This window comes from Poecilia latipinna, unplaced genomic scaffold (assembly GCF_001443285.1).
Source record: "Poecilia latipinna isolate Pla-1442-1.1 unplaced genomic scaffold, P_latipinna-1.0 Scaffold794, whole genome shotgun sequence".
Classification (NCBI taxonomy): Eukaryota; Metazoa; Chordata; class Actinopteri; order Cyprinodontiformes; family Poeciliidae; genus Poecilia; species Poecilia latipinna.
The window spans coordinates 105,363-127,403 of NW_015113410.1; the positions used below are offsets into that span (position 1 = coordinate 105,363).

A 22,041-nucleotide genomic window follows, 5' to 3' on the forward strand; every position below is an offset into this window, starting at 1 on the left:
GCCGTTGTGGTGGCGAGCTCATCTCTCTTAATTCATTTATTCTCTAAAAACAGCTTCATGGCGTCACTGCTTGACCTACTGGAGACATTTTTATGTTTGCCAAATGAAAATGAAAAATCTCTTATTCTTACAAAAAAGCTTGTCTTACTACTAAATATTTAACTTTTGGATATTTCTAACCAATTGATCACTTAAATGGTTATTTGTGCACCATTAAAGCACAAATTTGAACCATGTTTTAAAAGAAAATCATATATATATGCATATTTTTAAATTCTTTTTATTAACAGTATGAGCTGGTATTCAGAATTTTGAACTTTGGGAACAATTTTTGCTTTCTTTTTCCATATACTTATTTACAAAAAAAATGTAAGTAAATGTTTTTTTTTTTAAAGCATCACTTTAGTCATTTTATATTTAGATGTAACCAGTGGGTAGAACTGCTGATTTTACTGTATTTTTAGTTTTTTGTTGTTGTTTTTTTTTTTTTTACTGAAAGCCATTCCCGTGTTTTTCCATCACTAGATTTCCTTCCTTTGCCCAACTTTGACCTGATTTCTTACTTCCTGAAACTTCACTTCCTCTCTGTTTTCAGTTTGCTTTGCAACAACAAAACCCAGGTTTTTACAGAGTCTGGAAAAGCCTGGAATTTCCTAAAAAAGTATTTATCAGAACTTAAATATGGAAAACTAAAAGAAAATATTGCTGTGAAGTTTCACTCAGTCCGGTCTGAGGTTGGATCCTACTGACTCGATCATGATTTTTGTGGTTTTGAGCTCAAGAATAACAGCTGCTGGATGCAAAGCGTGTAACATGTTTAGTCTCATGATTAGGCTAACGTTTCGGGTTTTGGGTCCAGATCTCCTGACTGCTTTTGTAATATTTTAAAGCTCAAGTCAGAGTTCCTTTTTGAGATTCATTGCATCATTGTGATGTGAAACGCCGCTTTTCCTTTATTCTCAGGATTTTATTAGACTCTGCCTCTCCTGTTCTTTGTGTGGCCTTCACTATCTTCTAAAACAGACCCAGAGGCCTTTAGGCATGCACACACACGCACACACACGCACACACACACACACACACACACACACACACACACTGCTCCTTCACAGAGCAGTGTGTTGTTTTATAATAAGATAAATCTGCCTTTGAAAAGAACTACCTGCGTCATGGAGAACAGTGTTTGTCAGGACTCGGTTGATGATAAATTGCGCCTAAACACGGCTTAGTTTAAGATTATTGCAAAAGAGGAACTCTACTGAGAAGCCAGGAGTGGGAGAACCAAATAAACTCAATAGTGTCTAAACTTTTTGTCATGTGGACCAAAATTGTCAAGTCAGAACTACCCACAGGCCAAGAAAATAATAAAATCAAGTGAATAGGGTTGCAGAAAAGTCGCCTTTCCAGTAAAAGCTTCCACTTACCGTAAATGTTTGGTTATAAAAAGACAAATAATTTGTGTCATACTTAACATTTTTTCATTGAAAGATATTTTTCTCAGTAACAATTTTACCCAGATTAAAAATAAAAAGTCTCCATCTGAAGCTGTACATGCCAGATTTGTATCATTCTTGAACAGCAGTTGGGAGCCGCACAAAATCAGCCGAAGGGCCACAAATGGACCCCGAGCCACAGTTTGAAGACCCTGGTTTAGGGGAGTAAACCGGACTGAGCAGAGCTGTTGGGTTGATTTAGTTTCCTCCATCTTTGTTCTGAATTAAAACGCCTGTTTTTGCAGAAAACTCAACATAAATCAATGTTGTATTCTGACTCTAAAACAGGCCAAAACAGAATGAAGTAAATTTGATTCTGACATTAAAAAAAAAAGATGTTTATGAGTCCTTTAATAAAAGACCATGTTGATGTTGTTCTCAGCTCATTAGCAGCTTTAGTTTCAGGGAGGTTTCTTATCGTCTTCTGCTGTATTTTTATTTGGTTCAAGGTCACGTTGATGCTTCCCGTGACAGGTAATCGGATAATTCCCCAAACACAGATGATTGCTGGAACTAGAACCTGATCCCAAAGGAAACGATCTTCATGTGACATGAAGCAAAAGGATTGAAGCGCTGTTGGGCTGCCAACGCGCTCCGTAAGCGATTCTATCTCCTCCTGCTCTGCAGCTCGGCGCTCATCTGGGAACAGTTTGAGCGGCTGTGATCTCCAGGCTGCCATTATCACCAAACCGCAGCCGCCGTCTTTGAGGTGGTCTGCTGCTCGCTTTGATGTGTGCAGAGGAGAGTGAAAGTAGAACAATGAAAAATTACACAGATCCACAGGAAGTGAGAGACAATTTATTTAAGCATGATGAAGTGCTTCAACTTTGCACAATATCTTGTAGGCCGAAACGATTAATCGCATTAATTGTGATTAATCGGTTATTGAAATAATCGTAAACTAATTTAGTAATTGATTAATTGAACAGACTTTAAATAAAACAGCCGTTTGCTGAAAGAATAACATACTCAGAGCAATAATCAAGCCAAAAACGATCAATATACACACTAAACACTTCTTGTCTGTAAATATGTTCAACCCAGAATTTCTCAAGTGAGAGTTTTACCTTTTTCTGGTTCAAACTTAGCAAAAATAAATATACTATTAAGCACCTTTTGTTATCCAGTTACTAATTGGTTAGCAAATTAGTCAATTAATAATTGGAGCTTCTCACATGTTGATGCTAGAGGTATTTCCTTTTAGCTGCAGCTGCATTCTTAGCTACAAATGATCAAGCATTCACTAAAGGAATATTGTATTTTAGGTAATAGATGTTCATTTTCTTATTTAAAAACAGAATTTAATTTAGCTTACTTGCATTAAAGCTTAAGTAGCTAAATGAAAATCTGTAGAATGTGGCAATTTATCCGATTAATCTTCAGAATAATCGATTATTAGAATAATTGTTATTTGCAGCCCTGATATTTTGAGCATTATTTGATCTCCAAGGTTTTATCAAAGTGTTGCTTCAGGTATTTTGTTTCAGAGCATCTTTGTGCAATGAGTGCAGTGAAAGTGATCCTGTGGTTCTGCTGAGGTGTTTAGTGGAGCCAAAGCCTCATTGGACTTTTTACTTTAGCTGAAATCAGCTTGTGTCTCTAAACAATAAATGCAAGTTGAAGTTTTTCAGTTTTTAGTGGAATAAACTGCATTGAATTTCCATCATCAGTGATAATACAATAGATTTTTTTTTTACTTTGGAAAAGAGAGATGTAAAGAGTAGCTGTAAAAGCAAATGAGGTGGATTAGAAGTAACAGCTCTTACTGTGAAATATCATCTCTGTCCCTGGATGATGAGCTGATAGCGACTGTCTTCAGTCAGATGCTTCTTAAGATACGCTGCGAGACGGGCTGCTTTTGGAGACCTTTCCACCATCTGCAACTTCTCTTTGAAGATACTTCAATTTTAATTTCCCTTTGTGATACAAAACTGCTATTTAATTAAAAGCATCAGTAAAATAAGTTTTAAAAAAATACATATCACTGTATTTAGAAAACCCGTTTATTACGATAAAAGACGTTCTATACCCCCAGTTTGTAATTTGAAACTTGCTTAATTTTGGGTTTCTGCTTAATGACAGTATCTATAACCCGTCATCGTTTGTGTGTGTCATGAAAATAGACTGTGGTTGTTTGCTGTGAAGTCAGTGTCATTCTGTTTGGCTGATTATCACCCTGTGTTTTTGATCAGTTTGATGATAGGCAGTCAGAGGATTATAAATATAAAAAGGGATTTTCCACTGCAGTCGAAGTGGAAACCATATACAGTCATGCATGTCTCTCAGGTATTGTTTCCTGTCTTCCCATGATCAGACTGCACCCAGACACGCCTTGCTTTGTCATCATTGTAGCCCTGCAACAAATGCAGAACTATGATGCATCATGTAATTTAAAGCTGCTCTTTTACTTCCTCTGCAACACAATCTGGATGCAATCACATGCTGCGAAGCCTCTGGCCTTGTTTAGTTAGAAGCTAAGGTGAGATTATTATAATAAGAAATAAGCTTTTTCTACAGCTGATGATGGCTGAAATGGGTCACACCTTGTAAAACCTGATGAGTTAGTTTGATGTGAATTTCATTGCAGTTTCTCTCTATAAGAGCTGGACATGTTTAACATGGACGGCTTCCTAGCTTCTTACTATAGCAAAGTAATCTGGTAAACAGCATGATCATGCAAAAACAGCAACAAAGAATCTGAATAAAACATTTCTAGATTTGCCAAGCAGGGAAGGATGATGAATCGATTTTATTAACTTAATGAAGTTTTTTTTTCACCAATGCAGTCAATGGTTCAGAGTGATGTCAGCTCCCACGGCGGCCATCTTGTTTGGCAAGCATGTTTTACAGCTTCTGTCCTTTTTGGACTTTGAGTTCAAGTCAACTCTACAACAGAGTATTAGGGCCTGCCTGATCAGCATAAATTTTTTATCCAGTGCAGAACGTTGAAAAGATTATGAAAAAGTCTGAGTCTGTTTTTAAACCACAATTTTTTTTATTTTCATGTAAGCGTTCTCATAGACTTAAGATTTCACAACTTTATTCTCATAATATGAGTTTTTATTCTTGTAATTAAAAGAAAAAAATGTAGGCAGGCCCTAATATTTTATATAGTACAGTTGATTTATTCAAAGTCCAAATAAGTAGAAGGTGTAAAACATGCTTGTCAAACAAGATGGCCGCCCTCGGCCCAAATCAATTTATCATCCGGCCTTATCTCATCTATTCATTTTGCATCAAATAATAAAGACTGACTCACTCAGCGTGGAAATGACTCAAACATTATAGCTACAGAAGCCCAACCTTTCCTCATTTATGGAAAAAAACAAAACGTATGGATGAAGTAAAGCAGGAGAACATTTCAGATCTTGTGCAACAGCAGAAACATTCCAGCTCAGGTGTCGATAAATTACAGCTGACGGTGTCGTAATGTTACCCTCCCACCGTCCTTCAGGCTAAACTCGACGTGTTTTCAGAAAATAACCGCACACGTCATAAAAGCAACCCTTCCTGTAGGAGTCTGGCAGCTCAGGGTTTATTTAGTAACCGAGATGACAGATAACACCGATGGTTACTGTGTTGCTTCACTCTGCTGTGAACTTTGCTGCCAGTGCTCTCCATTACAGCTGCTGTTTGTTTGCTGTACCTTTCATTGCTTGACCTTGTTTAGAGCATGTTTAGTCTTTTAATGGCGCCCAAACACTTTAACCAGCTCACTAAAAGGTAAATTATAGTCAATTTGTTTAGGATTTTCTTTAAAAAACAAACAAAAAAACAACCATTCTCAGACACTTTACTATGCAATCCTGGAGTTTACTTTAAAAATGCGGACTAAAACAAAATAATAAACCAGAAGAAGGACAACCAGTCTGCGTTATTGCTGCCTCGCTGTCTGAAAACGCACAACTTTTTCTACTCTATCTTCCTCCAAGGTCGGAACCATGAAGTTTCATAATCTTCGCCAGCAAATACTTACTCACACACACACACACCTCAATCTTTGAGTGTGTTGCACAATATTCAAGTTAACAAATCTGCTGCAAATGGCAGCAGAATCAGCACATCAACTGGAACCCTGGTGTGGTTGTATACATCTGTTTCTTTGGAAAGGTTGGCTGTAAAGAAAGCTAATGAGACCGTTTCTCAGCAGTTTTTTCATTTTTCTTTTACGGTATTTGATAAACACTGAAATTGTTTTGTGGTGGAAATGTTTTTATTGAATGTGAAGCTTGGAAGGAGCCGTTTCGTTGTAATTTTATGGGATTTTCTTGTTCTTTTCTCCCTGCTGGTTTGCAGTGGATGAACCCATCAGCCTTTTTCTCCTCTTCTTGTGTCATTTTTAATTTTTTGTTCCACATTTTGCAGATCATGTTGTCTCATCTGCCTTTACTTCCCCTTCTCCTCCCTCTGCTGATGTTGGTAATGAACTGAGCTCCATCTTTGGGTGGCCTCTGCAAACACACTTGTTGCGTTCTCCGTGTTGTACTGATTGGACCACAGTGGAAATGTGCAGACGGTTCTGCAGCTCGATGCCGGTGTGGTCCTCATTACTGTGAGAAAATCTGGCTCCGGACTCCTTGTGGTTCAGCAGGTTTAGTCTGCAGGTTTTACTCGCTGGTCTTCAACCACAAACCTCTGTTTTCTCTACAAGGAAATCTGGGTTTTTCTTTTTCTTCTTTAAATTACATCTTTTGATGTTAAACTCGACTTTGTTGTTTGCGACCTTGGCAGAGGAAAGTTTGACTGGTTTGCCTTGTTGGATGCTTACAAAGCTGAGTTTTCATTGGTGAAATTACTCATTAGTGTTTAGATTTTACATGAACGGGCTAATCATCTAAATCCTTACAGATCAGCTTCTTCAAAGCTAAAACAATTTGTTTGTTTTTCCCACATCGTATTATTTCAGTATCCACCTTGCATTTCAGTGATGTATAAGATATGTAGCTTTACTGGGCTGCAGCTAGCAATTATTTTAGAAATATGACGATTAATCAAATAGAAAAATTTGGCAAATTCCGCAGATTTCTCATTTAATACTTAAGCCTTTTTTACACAATTTTAGAAATGCATTTGAAGATGCAATAAGCAAATACATTCATTTTTAAATGAAGAAATCAACATTTTATTGCCTAAAATGGAATGACATAGCATTCCTTTAATGTATGCTAATCATTTGTAACAAAGGATGCATCTGCAGCTAAAAGAACAGTCTACTAACCTTTTTATTTATATGTTTTTTATTATTAATAACTGGATAGTAAATCGTTTTACTCCTAATGTATTTACTACAGTTTTGACTTAATTACTGCTCTGAATGTGTTTTTTCTGGCAAATCCCCTCTTTTTTTCATCCTGTATGCTACAGTTAATGATTAATTGATTACAAAACTAGTTGATTATTTCAGTAAAGGATTAATCGTGATTAATTTGATTAATCATTTGAGCCCTACCTTCTACAATTAGATTCCTGCAGATCTGATTCTGCATCATGTCTAATTTGACCTCTTGCTGAACCAGACTGTGAAATTTTTTGTGGGATGTTTTAAAAAAATGTAGTGGCATTAGAGACAAATGTCACAGAAAAATCCCGATTAAAACAAATAATTCTTACATGCTACTCAGTGCAGCCACTTTGTCTGCACCGCTGAAGATTCACTTTCAGTAACATATAAAAGTTTGAAGCTTTTACTTGCTTCAGATTCATAACATTACTATAATATCTTTGAGAGCCTCTAGACCAAACTTTTTTCTCACTTGGACCAAAATTGTAGAATCAAAAGGACTCAAGGAAATAACAAAAAAACTAAAACTTCTTTGTTTTTTGTGGTTTTGTTGGGAAGAGATGTTATTCATCATAGAACCAAAACTTGTTTGCTGTATTAAAAGGAAGGCGTCCAGTTTTCACATTCTTTTGGGCTCAGTTGAATTAATTTACTCTGTTATAACTACAGGATTTGGGTCACTTTCTTTCAAAACACTTGCTATATTTAGCCGACTTTAATAAATTAGATAAAAGCAGATTTGGGTGCAGCAAAGTCGGCTTTTCAGTAAAATCACCTGGATCGACGTGGTTTTACGTGTTATAAAAGTAGAATACTCTGTTCTACTTAACACTTTTCACTGTTAGAAAATTATATCTGATTGATAAATCTTAAAAATAACATTTTCCTGTGAATAACACCCCATTTGGGTGTAAAACTTCACAATCAAAGCTATGTGTATGATTTATGTGTCCATTAGTCCCAGAAGGTTCATGTAGAAACAATTTGTCTGTTTCTGTTTGCACCAGAGGAAAGGTGTGAGCCGCACTTTAAAGCACATTGTTGTGCTTTTTCACGGGGCCGTTTGGTCCCATTAGTGCAGGAATGCCAAGAGGAAAGGTGTGGCTTGAATAGACTTCCCCCTCGATTCAACAGGAAGTCACATGCAGAGGAACAGGCTGCAAGCCAGGAGGGGCAGAGAAATAAATACTAACATAAATAAAAAACAAGTCATAATGGAGTTCATTAATGTATTCACTCCAGATCAGAAAAGTGTTTAAAGGAAGGGTTCTCAAAGTGAGGCGTGAGGGCCATTTGCAGCTTGTAAACTGAATTTGCGCGGCCCGCCAGACCACAATTCAAACATAAATTAGGACAAAACTATGACTTTTAAATTAAAATCTGCTTGATGCAACACAAAGTGACCATCTTTAACATGATTTCTGGTTTCCTTCTGTTGTCATGGTAACTAGACTTGTACTGTAAAGTACTTCTTGCTGTGCTCAAATCTCCTTTTAATTGCTATATTAAAACTTGGCTGAATACAGTAAGTGTTTCCAAATGAGCCACATTCTGTTGTTGTTGCTGAGAACAGATGAAATATTATTCCAGTTTTCATTTTACAAAGAAAAAACATTTGAAGTTTTAAATCTATGATCCCATTCCTCCAAAAACAATCTGATTACTTTGTTTAATTAAAATAGTTCATGTTAAGATTATTCTTGAGTAGGTTAAAAAAATTTTGGGGGGTCATTTTAGATTTTAAAAATTTTATAATTTTTTGGCATGCAGGTACTTCTGAGCTTGAAAAAGTTTGGACATTCCTGGTCTAAGGAATATTTTCTGTCATTTTAATAGATCAACAACATTACATTTTTGTATTGTAGCAAAACTAATATTTACAGTTTGCTATGTTTTCATTTTAAAAACCACAAGCAAAGTGATTTTAAGACTAATTTTAATGACTCAAAATGCCAAATATAACTCTTAACCCCTAAATCAGAAGTGGCTTTTGTTGTTTATTAGAGCTACACAATATGAACGTGTGCAACATTTGGTTAGTTGCAATATTTCATGTGCAATGCATGCAAATTCTTCATGCTAGTAATACTAGCAAAGAGTCAGGGAATGGCATAGAAATACAAAGGGTTTAATTATAATATTGCAATATTCAGCTAAATTGTAGCTGAATCTGTGTGTTTAGTCTTGGCCCAGAAAAGCCCAGACTCCTCCTGCGGTGATGTCACATATTTACAGACAGAAGATGTCAGACGAGCGTGACGGAGGTAAACAGAGACAGGAGAGCTGCAGGTGTGTGTGAGATAAAAGGCTAAAGAAAGAAAGTCCTACCCCTCTCAGACAAAACTGGTTTTCGTTTTCTGTTCTGCTTTCGGTGTTACAAAGTTCTGCTTTTTTTTTTTTTTTTTTTGCTCTGTGCAACAAGTGAATTATAACTCCACCTAGTTAGTCTCTCCTAATCTGAAATGTTTAGTAGCTTGATGTAATGACAAAATCTTTAGAGATAAAACTTTTAGCTTGGTTAAAGTCGAGAGGAGAGACATCTTTTAGATTATAATGATGTGTTTCTTGGCTGCTGCTCCGTCTGTTTAGTGTTGATCTTTCGCCCTGAGTGGGAGGATTCGCTTTGTTCCTGAAAACGGACTATGACCTCATTGTGTTACAGCACTTCTCCTCTCCTGTTTGTTTAGATCCGGTCGCTCTCGTCCTCCCAGTTCCCTTTTAACTCCATGTGACCACACTGTAAAGGTTCAGCTTTTTTACGTTACAAACACAAGACTCCAGTGAGTTTTATTGGGACTTGGTGTTTTACACCAACCAGTACTTTGCAACGTAGAAGAAAACATTGCAAGTTTTCAAATATTTTCATGACTGTGGTGAAAATTATGAAGTTATGTATTGACCCGATACTTTAACTTTCATTACAGCTGCTAATCTTTTGGGGTAAATCCCAACCAGTTTAACTAGAAACTGAAATTGTCACCTGTTAATCCAGAGTGGATTAAGAACGTCTGTGGAAATGTGCAAACAGAACTTCTTGGTTTCTTTCAACAGCAGCTTTCTTCTTTCTGCTCCTCCATAAAGGGAGTTCAGGATCTGTGCAGCTCCTCCAGAGTTAGCCTGGGCTGACCAGCATGCACATTTTTGGTTGATATTTACTTGTGGAAAAAAAAATAAAAGCCTAAAATCACATTGTTCACTTCACTATTGTGCATATTTTGTTGGTCTACCACATGAAATGCATTTTAGAGAATTTCAAGGCATTCTATAGGAAATTATCTGACCAGTTAATTAACACTCCTTATTTGGAGGTCAGGTCACATTTTGTACAGTTTTATACTTCCATTTGGTTATCTGCTGCTTCTGAAACCAACCCAAACTCTTAAAAGAATTTATTAATTTTTAATTTTAGTGTTGTCTGAAAAATGAGGCATCTCCAAAACCTCCAGAATGTAATGTCACAAATCAGCAGACACCGTTACCTAGCAGCCCATTGAAACTCCAGCACGTTTGTCAGTTAGTTTTACTGCTGTACAATGGCTGCTGGAAAAGACAAGTGTTTTGTTGTTGACTTAACACTTGCTGCGTTCTTGTTGGTTGTGCAGGACACTCCTCTTCTGCTTTTCAAAGACAAACAATTGTGTAATTGACACAAAATACATTAACTTTTTAACAAAACAACGGCTAGCCGTTTTTTTTTTTTTTAAAGCACTTGGGTTGATTTTAGAAGCAGTAGAGACTCAAATGAATAATTAACGGTGGAAGTATAAAACATGTCAAATGTGAATTTTGCGTAATAGAGCCCCTTTAAGTCGCCCTCATTCCTCCACTATAATAAGCTGGCATGAAGGTCCAACTGCTTAGCTGCTTGTTGAACTTTCCCTTTCCTCACGAGGCGGATAATCTGCTTTACCTGCCACTTCCTGGTGATGAGATTTGTCTCGTTAGAGCGTCACAGCTTAGAGGTGAGATTAAACCATGAAGGGAAAAACTAAACAGTTTGACCAGACAGATTTAGAATCAGTGAAGAAATCTTTAAAGCTGATTGAACTTATTCTGACTCTGGTTCTATTGTTATACATCTGATGGATCAGATGCGTTGATGTCTTCATGTCTGCCTTCCTTCTTTAATCCCGACGAGTCGCTGACTAGATTTGATTAAATATTCAACTTTTTAGAAATATTGTTTGTGTTTTTGATGAGTGTTATTGCAGCATTCAGTGGTTTTGAGTCATAAAAAGAATAGATTAAAAGTTTTCCACAATTTTTTTAGTATTTCAAGCTCTTAAGCAGAATATAAGACTTGAATAAGACAAGCTTGTTTTTAAAAAAGTTAATTACCGTATTTTCTGGAGTATAAGTCAGACATTTTTTGCATACTTTCACTACAACTTATAGTCCATAGTGACTTTTATGTGTTCTTTTGGTGGTTATAACCTGAAAAACATAGTACTTAAACATTGAAGACCTATAAATAATTTAGGTTATCCAAATTGACCCGTTTGTGTATTTTTATGCAATATTTGTATATTTGGTTTCAGTTGCAAACGTATACAATCATGAATAAGTTTGAAAAGGTTTTACTGTACTACTGATCAGGTCTGAAACAATAATTTAGGTTTGTCAAAAATTATTTCATGCATTGATTATTCTAATAGTCTATTTGTTTTTTAATGAATAATTAACGGTGGAGTAAATCGCTGCTGCAGCTTTTTGTAGCTCACTGTCATATCTTCCGAGTGCGTCACTCAAAAGAATTGTATATGTTATGATACAAACTAGACTAAAGTTAGTTTGTCTCATTGCATTTTTTAGATTTCTCAGTTTAAATTGTTTTAATGTTTTTAAAGAGACTGGCATTCCTGTTGTCTCTCAGAGCCATAAACCTTTTGGCTCATTGCACTTGTTGCATTGGCACCTCAGGTCTTCCTGCAGCATTGTGTGTGTTTTCCATATAAGGGTGTACGTGCTTCGGAGGCTCACTGGATTCTGCAGTGTGTGTGTGTGTGTGTGTGTGTGTGTGTGTGTGTGTGTGGTTTTTAATAGATGCAGAGGGGAGCTGCACTATGCCCATTTATGCATAGGATACACCAGGGAAAGATAAAGAGTTTGCACTGGGATTTACATGCTGTTGGTCTCTTTGAATGATTTTATTGAGTTTTAAATGTTTGAGTTTGTTGATTTTCAGGCCTAAAATCCTCTACTGGTTAAAAGAAATGAAGCAGTTAAACTCCATATGCGTGTTATTACCTAATTCTAAGGACTCCAGCCAATTTCTATCAACATTGCGCTCAGTTAATTGCTTTTAAAAAGTCATATCCCCATTTACACTCCAAAAGTTCAAAACAAAATAAATAGACTTATTTTTCATTAGGATTTATTGATGCTGAAGTTTTAGCGGCACTTTATGACATGTTTTTATGAATATCTGAGCTCTTTGGAGTCATGTTGGCTATGTAATAAAACATTTAATTACCTCTGAGGTCAGAGTGCTGTGTATTTACAACTACAGCACAGTCGCCTGCTACATGTGACCAGTTATGTTTTGTGTTTTTTGAGTCACTGACTACATCTGTGTCTGGTTTGAAAGTGATCTTTTAACCAAACTAAAGCCATTTTTAGGCTTGTGTTTATTTCCAGTCATATTCCTGTGAACGTGCTAAAATTAGCAGTCAGTCTTCTAGCATGGGGCTGATTTTTAAGAGATTTTGGTCATGGGTTGACCCTGAAGCAGAAAGGCCTTTCACATGTTGCCTCTAATGCAAGAAAAACTCAAATGACTCGTATTGAGTTGTCCATGTGCCTTGTTATTGTTGTCTGATTGGATTGATTTGGTATATTTCTACACTTGGCGGCTCACGTTTTCGTTTTATTTCCCGTCTCTTGAAGGATGTGGAGAAGGAACGAGAAGTACGGACGGAGTTCAGCAGGGAGGAAATCCAGCAGAAAATTGACCAGTACAACTCTCTGACCAGAGACTACCTTAAAATGACGCTGGTGAGTGGATACCGTACCGTATGACGCTAAACATGAAGAATGTTTCTCATTTTATCTTAACATGTTATCCTGTGTGAAGAGAGTTAAAGCTGCCCTTTGTCTTTGTGTATTAAAAATAGCAGGGATGCACCATGTACCAGTTCAATAAAGAAAAACAGTTCTAAATTTACTTAAAACATTTCTTTTTTTTAAAAACACAGACATAATGTACTAAATTACAATTATTTTTTGATAACTCTTCACCATTGTAGCATACTTAAATACACCAATAGCTTCTCAAGCTTGATCAAACATGAAAAAACAACAACTTTAGGAAGATAACAGCTGATGTAAAATAAATAACCAGCACTCCAAAAATATAGAAAGGTTTTCATGAGAGGCATTTTGAATTTTTTCTTCCATTTGGGTCTCGGCTGCTTCTAAAATCAGCCAAAATGATAAAAAAAAACCACCTAGCTGTATTTTAGCAACAAGTTAATGTTTTTTGGTGTCTGGAAAATGAAACGTTTCAAAAACTCTCAAAAGCAACATCACATCCCATGGGAATTGTGCTGTTACCTAGCAACCCCAGCCAAGCCCAGCCTGTTACCTAGCAACGCCAGTGGAACACAAGCATGTTTGGTCAGTTGGTTTCATGGGTGCTGGATAAGACGAGCGTTTTATCGTTCAAAATCTCATTATCTAAGAACGATTTTCTGTAAAAATTGTAATGAACATGTTTTATATGGGCCATAGATTGATCCCAACCTGTTCAAGGAGTTGAATTAGTGCTGAAAACTTTTAATTCTGCTGCTAAACGGCGCTGTGTTTTGATTCAGCAGATGTGGATTGTGCAGGAGGTTACAACAGTTCACACTCGAGGTTCCAGGTTGTTGCTGGTATTTCAGTGTTAAGGCCGGTTCCCTCCTGCTCCCTGCATTCCCGAACACTCACATCAGACCGTGATGTTATTCCTGCTATTGTTCTCCCCTACAGTGTTTCCCTTGGCACTGACAGATGTGTTTGAAGTTCACTGCTAAAATGGTGGTGCTAAACTTTTATAAGGAGTTTTGCCTCAGGCTTCTGTGAAGTAAAACATTTGGATTTCAGATTAAATATTGTAGCTGCATGGAATAAAAAGACTATAAAAGTTGTTTTCAGATTTTTTTCAGTGGAAGTGCAGTGATTTGCATTTTTTCTAACTACGTCTGAAAGCATTAATTGGATTAATCGTGTTTAATCGATTATTGAAATAATAAGTAACCAATTTACCAATTGATTATCATTAACTGCAGTATACAGACTCAAAATCCCAGAAATATTCAGAGCAGTAATTGAGACAAAACTGTACAAAATGTACGCTTTGCATTTAAGATATAAACGCCTTTGTCTGTAAATGTTTTAACCAATAGAAATCACTGAAAGAATGCCACATTATTGAATTTTAGGCAATAAAATGTTTTTCTTATAAAAAAATATTTAGTTTTATTTGACTTTTTTGAAGTATTTAATATTATATTTAAAAAAAAGTTTGAGGTTAAATGAAAATTTGCTGAATTTGCTTATTATTTTTATCCGATTAATCGTCAGAATAAACAATATAATTATTGGTTATTAGAATAATTATTAGTTGCAGCCCCATTTCTAATGATTTGGACAGAAAACCGGCAGATCCTCACGGTTTGAGCTCCTTGCTTCCTGGAAATGTTGAGGCTAAAATAAACGACTCGGACCGCATTCTTTTCACTCCCGTAACAAAATATTCACCGTCACCAGAGCGGTTTGCTGCCACACCTTATTTTGTCTTTGCTCTTTTTTCTGATTTTTATCTCTACTCCTGTTTTGTCTTGGATGGCAAACCCCCGAGACTCGCGCCTGCAGCTTTGAGCTGACGTTGTAACTGTCCGTCTTTCAGAACCCTACTGGTGTGTACACTGGTTTCGTCAAGGTCATGATGGATCTGAGGCGGCCGGTGACAGTGCGCGGAGGTCAGAGGGCAGCAGGAGGAGCCACGATGGGGGAGGCCTTCTATCTACCGCGAGGAGTCATCAACACTCTCCACATCAGCTCCGAAAACACGGTCAAGCAGGTGGGGAATGCACACAGACGCACTTTTCAGCTCACAGCCACCTGGGAAATTTAATGAGGATCTGATGACACATGAGGTGAAGTCAAGGTCAGAGAGACAAAACAGAAAGTTTAGTCCAAATGAAAGGCAGCAAAACTCTAAACTCCAAACTCTATAGATCTGATAGTTCGGTGCTCAAGTTAAGGTCCTGGACTGATTTCTTGTGGCCTTCTAACCACAATTCAAGAATAAATTTAATACTAATAAACTGTAGGGCTGTTCACTTGGGAAGTTTCTGAATCACCAATTAATAATTTTATATCAAAAGGTGCATTAATAGGAATTTTTTACAGTTATTTAAACCAAGTAAAGCTAAAAAAACACTTGAGTTTTTGGTAAAACGTATTTACAGACTAAGACTTTTCCTTATTTTATATGCAAAATGAATTTTTTAAATAATCGATTATGCTGACGATTAATTGATTAAACTGATTAAAAATTAACATATTCTTCAATTTTCTTTACATAATCTCTTAAACCTTTTTGTGCAGTTCTAGAAATATATTAAGAGACTAATAAACAAATAATTAAATTCTCTTTTTAAATAAGAAGATAAACATTTTATGCCTGAAATGCAACAGGCATAAAATGTTTATCTTTTTATAAACATTATAAAAACCCTAATCCTAACCCTAACCCTTTCCTTTAGTGAATTTGAACCAAGTGAAGCTAAAATTACATAACTTGAGGAGTTTTGGGTAAAACATATGTAGAGATAAAGGATTCATTTTTTATTTTAAATGCAAAATGTATATAGTTTTTGTAAAGTTTTCACTTAACACACTCAGAGCAGCAATTATTTCAGCAAATTGCCTTTTTTGAGTCTTTTAGCAATTAATCAATTACTAAATTAATTTACTATTATGTCAATAATTGATTAATCACAATTAATTGTTTCAGCTCTAACGCAACGCGGCGAATAATTATGAATTGAAAAAAATATTTTAATACTCTTTATAGGAAATAAAAATCTGAAAAGTGTGGCGTGTAACTGTTTTAAGCCCCCTTGACTTAATATGTTGCATATATTTATATATTTTAATATATTAAGCTAGTAAAATCTGGACAGTTGAGTCTGGTGCATTTTAAGATGGAAAATATTTAGGAGGGTTTCCCAAAATAAATCCACAATTTCACCTAAAGTTGTAAAATCGTTGTAGTTTAGTAAAGTGTTTATGAGTAACGTTTTGTGTTTGTGCGTTCAGGTGATCATGGCGCTGCTGAAGAAGTTCACGGTGGCAGACAACCCGGCCAAGTACGCGCTTTACAAGCGTTGCCGTAGAGACGAGCAGGGTGAGTCTTCCTCACCGTTTCGCAGATGCAGTTTCATGCCGATCATGCCGGACGCAGTATCAGATGCTTGAGCTGTGATGTGTGGAGGCCTCGCCCTCGAGTTGAATACCACAGGGTTCACTCAACTACGACAACACACCAGGGATACCCAGGAATACACACACACACACACACACACACACACGGTGTAGGATTTCACCTCTGTTTGAGTCTAGTTAACAGCTCAGACTGAGGAGACACTTTATCACCCACAAACCTCCAATATGAGCTTTCAGATGTTTATCTTCAAAGTTATTTATCAGTAGAATATTTATAAGCATTTGTGGAGTTTCTTTTATGCCACTCCTGGTTTGGTTTACAATAATTACGGGAGTGAAGCCGTGTCTGCTAATTAAAGGCCGTGTCTAGACAGATATGCATGTAAAATTTAAAGGCTTCAATTTGACTTTTAATTAGAAAGTAAACATTTTTACTGAGTTGTGGGCATGAGATGGAAGAATGTTTTAGGAAGGAATGTTTTGAATTTTTATACATTGGTTGTCAGTGTTTGCTTAATCTATATTTTCCCTCACTGTCTGGTGTCAAATCAAGCTAAATTTCTATTTTAGGATAATTTTTAAACTATGAATTGAGTTAAACGTTTTGAATTCCCTTCTACCATCATCTCTCAATAATTTTATGTAATTTTGATCCATTCCTCCTGACAGAATCGGTGTAACTGGGTCAGGTAACCCAGCTTTTTTTAATTGAACAAATCAAAATACACTGTAAAAACACCATATCCTACCAAGTATTTTTCTAGCTTCTAGTGCAAATATCTCAGTACACTTAAAACAAGACAAAACTAACTTAAAAGTAACTTTTCAAAAGGAAATAAAAGCTTGTTTTACGGAAAGAGTACCTTAATATTGATATAAAAAGTACTAGTTCCTTTGGAGGATTATTTTACTTTCAACATGGGGAAAAGTGTTGTTCTAACTCAAATAATCTGCAGATGAAACTAGAACTTTTTCATCAAAATTAAGGAATTATTTACTTAAATTAAGGTCATATATCTTGCTTAAATGTTACTTGTAAGCTTGTTTTGTCTTATTTCAACTAATCTAAGATATTTGCAGTAGAAACTAGGGAAACATAATTTTAAGATTTTTTTGTTTTTGCAGTGTGGCACCTTTAGGCATCTGTAAGATGTAAATTTTACTTGAGCCAGAACTGATGTCTAATATCTTGGTTTATTTCTGTTTGTTTTCCCAAGATGTCACACAATGAGGCATTATGTTTGAAGTTCTGCCATTAAATAAATCCGGAGGCGTGGCTCCAATTAACCCTGATGTTGTGAATCAGAAGCTTTAAAAGAAATTACATCATCACGTTTTTTAAAAACAACCTTTAAATGTCATTTTGCTGTATTTAAGCTTCTGAATTCCAAGAAATTAACCAATTGTTTTAGAAATTAGCAAACAGGAATGATTCAGGGTTTCAACATTTCAGCTGGATGTTGAACTTTGTCCCCGTTTTCTCATAGAGTTGGTGGTTGTTAAAGTGCCACACCCATCCAGGTGTGTTTATACCGCAGCACCTGTATGGATGTGTGTTGATGTTTACCCCCCCCTCCCCCTCCGTTGTGTGTTGCAGTGTATGTGTGCAAGCTGGCGGATGTTGAGAAGCCGCTGTTCCTTCGCCTGGTGGCCGGACCCGACCTCGACACGCTCAGCTTCGTTCTGAGAGAACAACAGACCGGAGAAGTTATGGTGCGACCAGCTGGACTCTTCCCAAATCTGTTCCCACTTTGTTTTCCTGTTCTTCCCAGTCGTCTTCTGTGTTCTTTCCTGTTTTTCTTTCATTTCAACCTTAAAAGGGACCTGTTAGGGTTTTTTATATTTCTATTTGGGTCTCAACTGCTTCTAAAAACAACCCCAGCGCTTAAAAAATATATATTCTAGCTTTTGTAGAGGGCAAAAAGTTGATGTTCTTTGGTGTCTGGAAAATAAGCCATTTCAAAAACCTCACATTTGTTAAGTCGCATTCCATGGGCACTTCATTGTTACGTAGCAACCCCAGGCAAGCTCAGCCTGTTACCTAGCAAGCCAAGCTGAGCTCCAGCATGTTTGGTCAGCTGGTTTTCTCCTGGTGTGCGCTGTACAATGGCTGCTGGAAGAGTTATCAGAAACCACTTTCTGTATTATTGCTGGTTGTGCAGGAGGCTCTACTTCTGCTTTTCAAAGATGTACGGTTTTCTGCAGCCAGTTTTACGTGCGGGTATAAACGTTGCGTTTGGGGGGGCGTGGCCAGAAATAGCTTATTATGATTTAAAGTGACAAGACGCCCTAAAACGGCAGAGTAAAATCTCATCATCTAAGAATAATGTACAAAAAAATGTTTGTGTCGCCCATAGACCTATCCTGACCTGTTCAAGTAAGAACAATAGGTCACCTTTAAAAAACGTGTACGCTACACTTTTCAGATTTTCATAACCTTCCTTTTTCTTAGTTCTCCACGTCTTTGTTGTTGTCCATCACATAAAATCACTTTGAAACACTTTGAGTCTTTGCAGCGTTAGAAACATAAACGTCTGTATTTTCCTCTCTAGTGGGACGCCTTCTCCATCCCAGAGCTGCGAAACTTTCTCCGGATACTTGACAAAGAAGAGCAGGAGCAGAAGGAGGCGATAATTCGCCGCTATGAGGTCTGCCGCCAGAGACTGCAGGAGGCCATGATGGCGGTCGGATCGCCTTCGTAGAGGATTCGCCCTCCTACAAACCAAACGGACGTTGTTCTTCTGTCGTTAATCTCCTCGGAGGTGAACGTGTTGGTGGAGGGACGGCTGTGAACACGGAAGGAAGCAGCACCTGGACGGAGGGATGGTTTGGATAAAAGACATGAAGAACAAATAAGAAAATAAATGAACTTTTAGACTTCCTTCACTCGCCAAAGATCCATTCACGTGCCACATTATTTCCTCTCAACCATCCCTCGTTCTTTTTTCTTCTGCTGTCATAATTTATCTTGATTCCTTTTTGTTTCTTTCACTTTATTTTAACTAGTGAAAGACTAGAGGCTGTATTTTTTTTTAATTTAATGCCTTTGTCTTAAAGGTTTGTAAATATTTTTTTTCTTAATTTATATGGGCAAAGCTTTATTTTTTTTTCTCTTTTTTTAAAAAAGCGAGTCTTATTTTGTTTCGTTTCGAGGAGGAGACAGACGTGTTTTTGACACAGACAGAGAATAGTTTATCAGGGCTTTTACTAGCTGATGAGTGACTCAGATGCGTGTAATTAAACAAAAACTGAGAAATGAGAAGGGTAAACTGGATGTAGGGATGTAGTTGGAAATGGAGAAGTATTTCTACAAAAAAAGTAGCTTTTTACAAAAAAGTATGGAGTCCCAGATGTGCCAAACTCAAAAAACTTATATATTTATTTTACCTAAAGAAGTGGTTTATATTAAATATCTTAAATTGCTTTTATGTTTTATTATTTTTAAAGAAATAAAAAAATACAAGATCCACATGTTAATATAAAATATTTGAATTTTTTTTGTTACATTTGTTTTTTTTTAGTATAATATTATGTTTGTCATTTTTGTCTTTTTCTTTGAATTTCGGCATGACGGTAGAGTCTGACCACTTCTTAAAAACATTAATTTTCGTATATAATTTAGTTAGCTGTAATATTAAGATAAGTCATCACTATCAATGATTATTGAATATTTTGTGTGAGAAATCATTGTTTTTCTATTTATTTTTAGCATATTTTTTTTAGAAAACAAACTGAAAAGTTATGGAATATAAGTATATTTTGCTCAGAACCTTATCACTTCTTTGACTTGTTATACTTACCGCTTATAGTTTTAGATTTTGAAATATTAGTGATACATTACGGGTTCATATTTGAAACCTTATGAAATGTAATTGAGTCAGTTTTTATAACATTGATTTTGGCACATTTTGGTCTCCATAACCAGACGCTTCAAACATATGGAAGCACATTGCTGCCTTTGCAAAGCAAAATATTGTGTGCTTTGTGCAAATTGTGAGTGGTTAAGTCTTAATTTTAACTTTCAGATTCCTACTTTTGATGTTTTGTCACAAAATTATGACATCAAATATGGTTAAGTGTTGATTATAATCTTCACTTTTAACATAATTATAGGATATAAAGTTAAAATTGCGAGCTTTAGTTATAATATTGAGTTTTACAGCTGGAAACTCATAATTATGACATAATTGAGGTTCATTTTTATTATTTTAACATTTAAAGTCGTAAACTTTATTTACAGTAAATATGCCATTTTATTTCTTTGCACTGACAGGAATGGGCCTCCAAACTGGTACAGCTAAATCTAAGCACGGGGTACTGAATGTAAAGATATTTTAGCAGAAAATGTTATATTCTTATCAAGTTAGATTTAGTAGAAATATTTTTCAGTGATATTAGGAAAATCTAGTTTGTGCAGGAAAAAGATGCAAATAGTTTCTGGAAGTCGACTGAGTGAGTTTGAGGAAGTAGGAACGAAATATGAAATGTTTACAAGGAAGAAAACATAAGGTTGTGGTAAATGTCAAGTTGAAATGTCCAGCTTTGACCTCCTTTTATCAAGCTGAGATACTCCAGAGAGAAACAGGAAGTGAGGATGGGAAAAACAATCCTAAGAAAAAGAAGGTGCGAAAAGTTTTACCGAGATGTTTTATTGTAAGAATTATCCACTTTTGGGAGCTTTTTGTTTGAATTTATTAAAAAAAAACACACACACACACAATCAGTCTTTAAAGGAGTATGAAGACAATCATAAGGATTTATGATAGCTGATGTTTTTTCTCTGCTGACGCTGAATGACGTCACGCTGATGGTGCTGCAGGGATTGCTGTACAATGACGCCCTCTGGCGGCCATTTACCGCAACTATTTTCTTAAATCTGTGTCAAACATGCATTGCTCATCTGATAGATTTATTCTTTCTGCTGTTTTTTGTCTTTTTTGTTATAACCAAAGATATTTTTGTGTTGTTGCCAGGAGCAAAATGATACCAGAGGCCTCTTCCCAATTCAGGGAACGATTTATAACATTTAGAGTTTTATTTAAAGGGTAAATTAACCCTGATTTATTCTTATATCAAACACTGGGTTTAGTTTATGGAAGGAGAAAGGGGCTTTAGGAATTTGAATCTTTTCTGTAACTGAATAATTGTGAAAGTGAATCAGAGAAATAGTTGTTTTTACCAGTTAAAACATCATCTAGAGCAGGGGTGCCCAAAGTCGGTCCTCGAGGGCCGGCATCCTGCATGTTTTAGTTCTCTCCCTAGTTTAACACACCTGGATTAAATGATGGCTCGTTAGAAGGCCTAGAAGGAACATTGACAAGACGAAAAGGTTGTTACTTCACCAGGGCAGAGAACTAAAACGTGCAGGATGCCGGCCCTCGAGGACCGACTTTGGACACCCCTGATCTAGAGGGAAAATAAATGCATAAATCGGTCATTACTTTCTAAGTTTTTCTAATTAGCAGTTTTGAAAGATAAATAGGTTCTAAAATACTATTTCTTGTCAAGACAAAGTGGTATTTTTGCCCCTTTTTTGCCTCCATATTCTTCAATTGAAAATGATGTGAAAGTCTGCATGGAATAAAAAAATTTAAATTTATTGGGTTTTTTGTGTTTCTTATAATCAGTTTTATGACATCAAACCAGGCTGGTTGTTGCTTTAAATTCAGGAGAAATTTTTCAATCTTTAAATATTCTTGCTGTTTAATCCGAACCGCTGTCACACTCTGCTGAATCTTAACGTTTATTGGGATATTTTTTGTGCGATGTTCTGATATTAATTACATGTTTTATGTTAAGTGTTAAATTTATTTTATTTCCTTTTTAATTGAATTT

At 36.1% G+C, this 22,041-nt stretch overlaps 1 protein-coding gene across 1 annotated transcript in view; it reads left to right on the plus strand.

Annotated features, from left to right (window-relative positions):
• Nucleotides 1–19,101, plus strand: part of LOC106956171 (ras association domain-containing protein 5-like) — a 52,053-nt gene extending 32,952 nt beyond the window's left edge. The window contains exons 3-7 of the mRNA XM_015046825.1: nt 12,661–12,768; nt 14,663–14,836; nt 16,081–16,168; nt 17,804–17,919; nt 18,759–19,101. Coding sequence (XP_014902311.1) covers nt 12,661–12,768; nt 14,663–14,836; nt 16,081–16,168; nt 17,804–17,919; nt 18,759–18,908 — 636 coding nt within the window. The 3' untranslated portion in view covers nt 18,909–19,101. The remainder of the gene's footprint in view (nt 1–12,660; nt 12,769–14,662; nt 14,837–16,080; nt 16,169–17,803; nt 17,920–18,758) is intronic.
• The last annotated feature ends 2,940 nt before the right edge of the window (nt 19,102–22,041 follow it).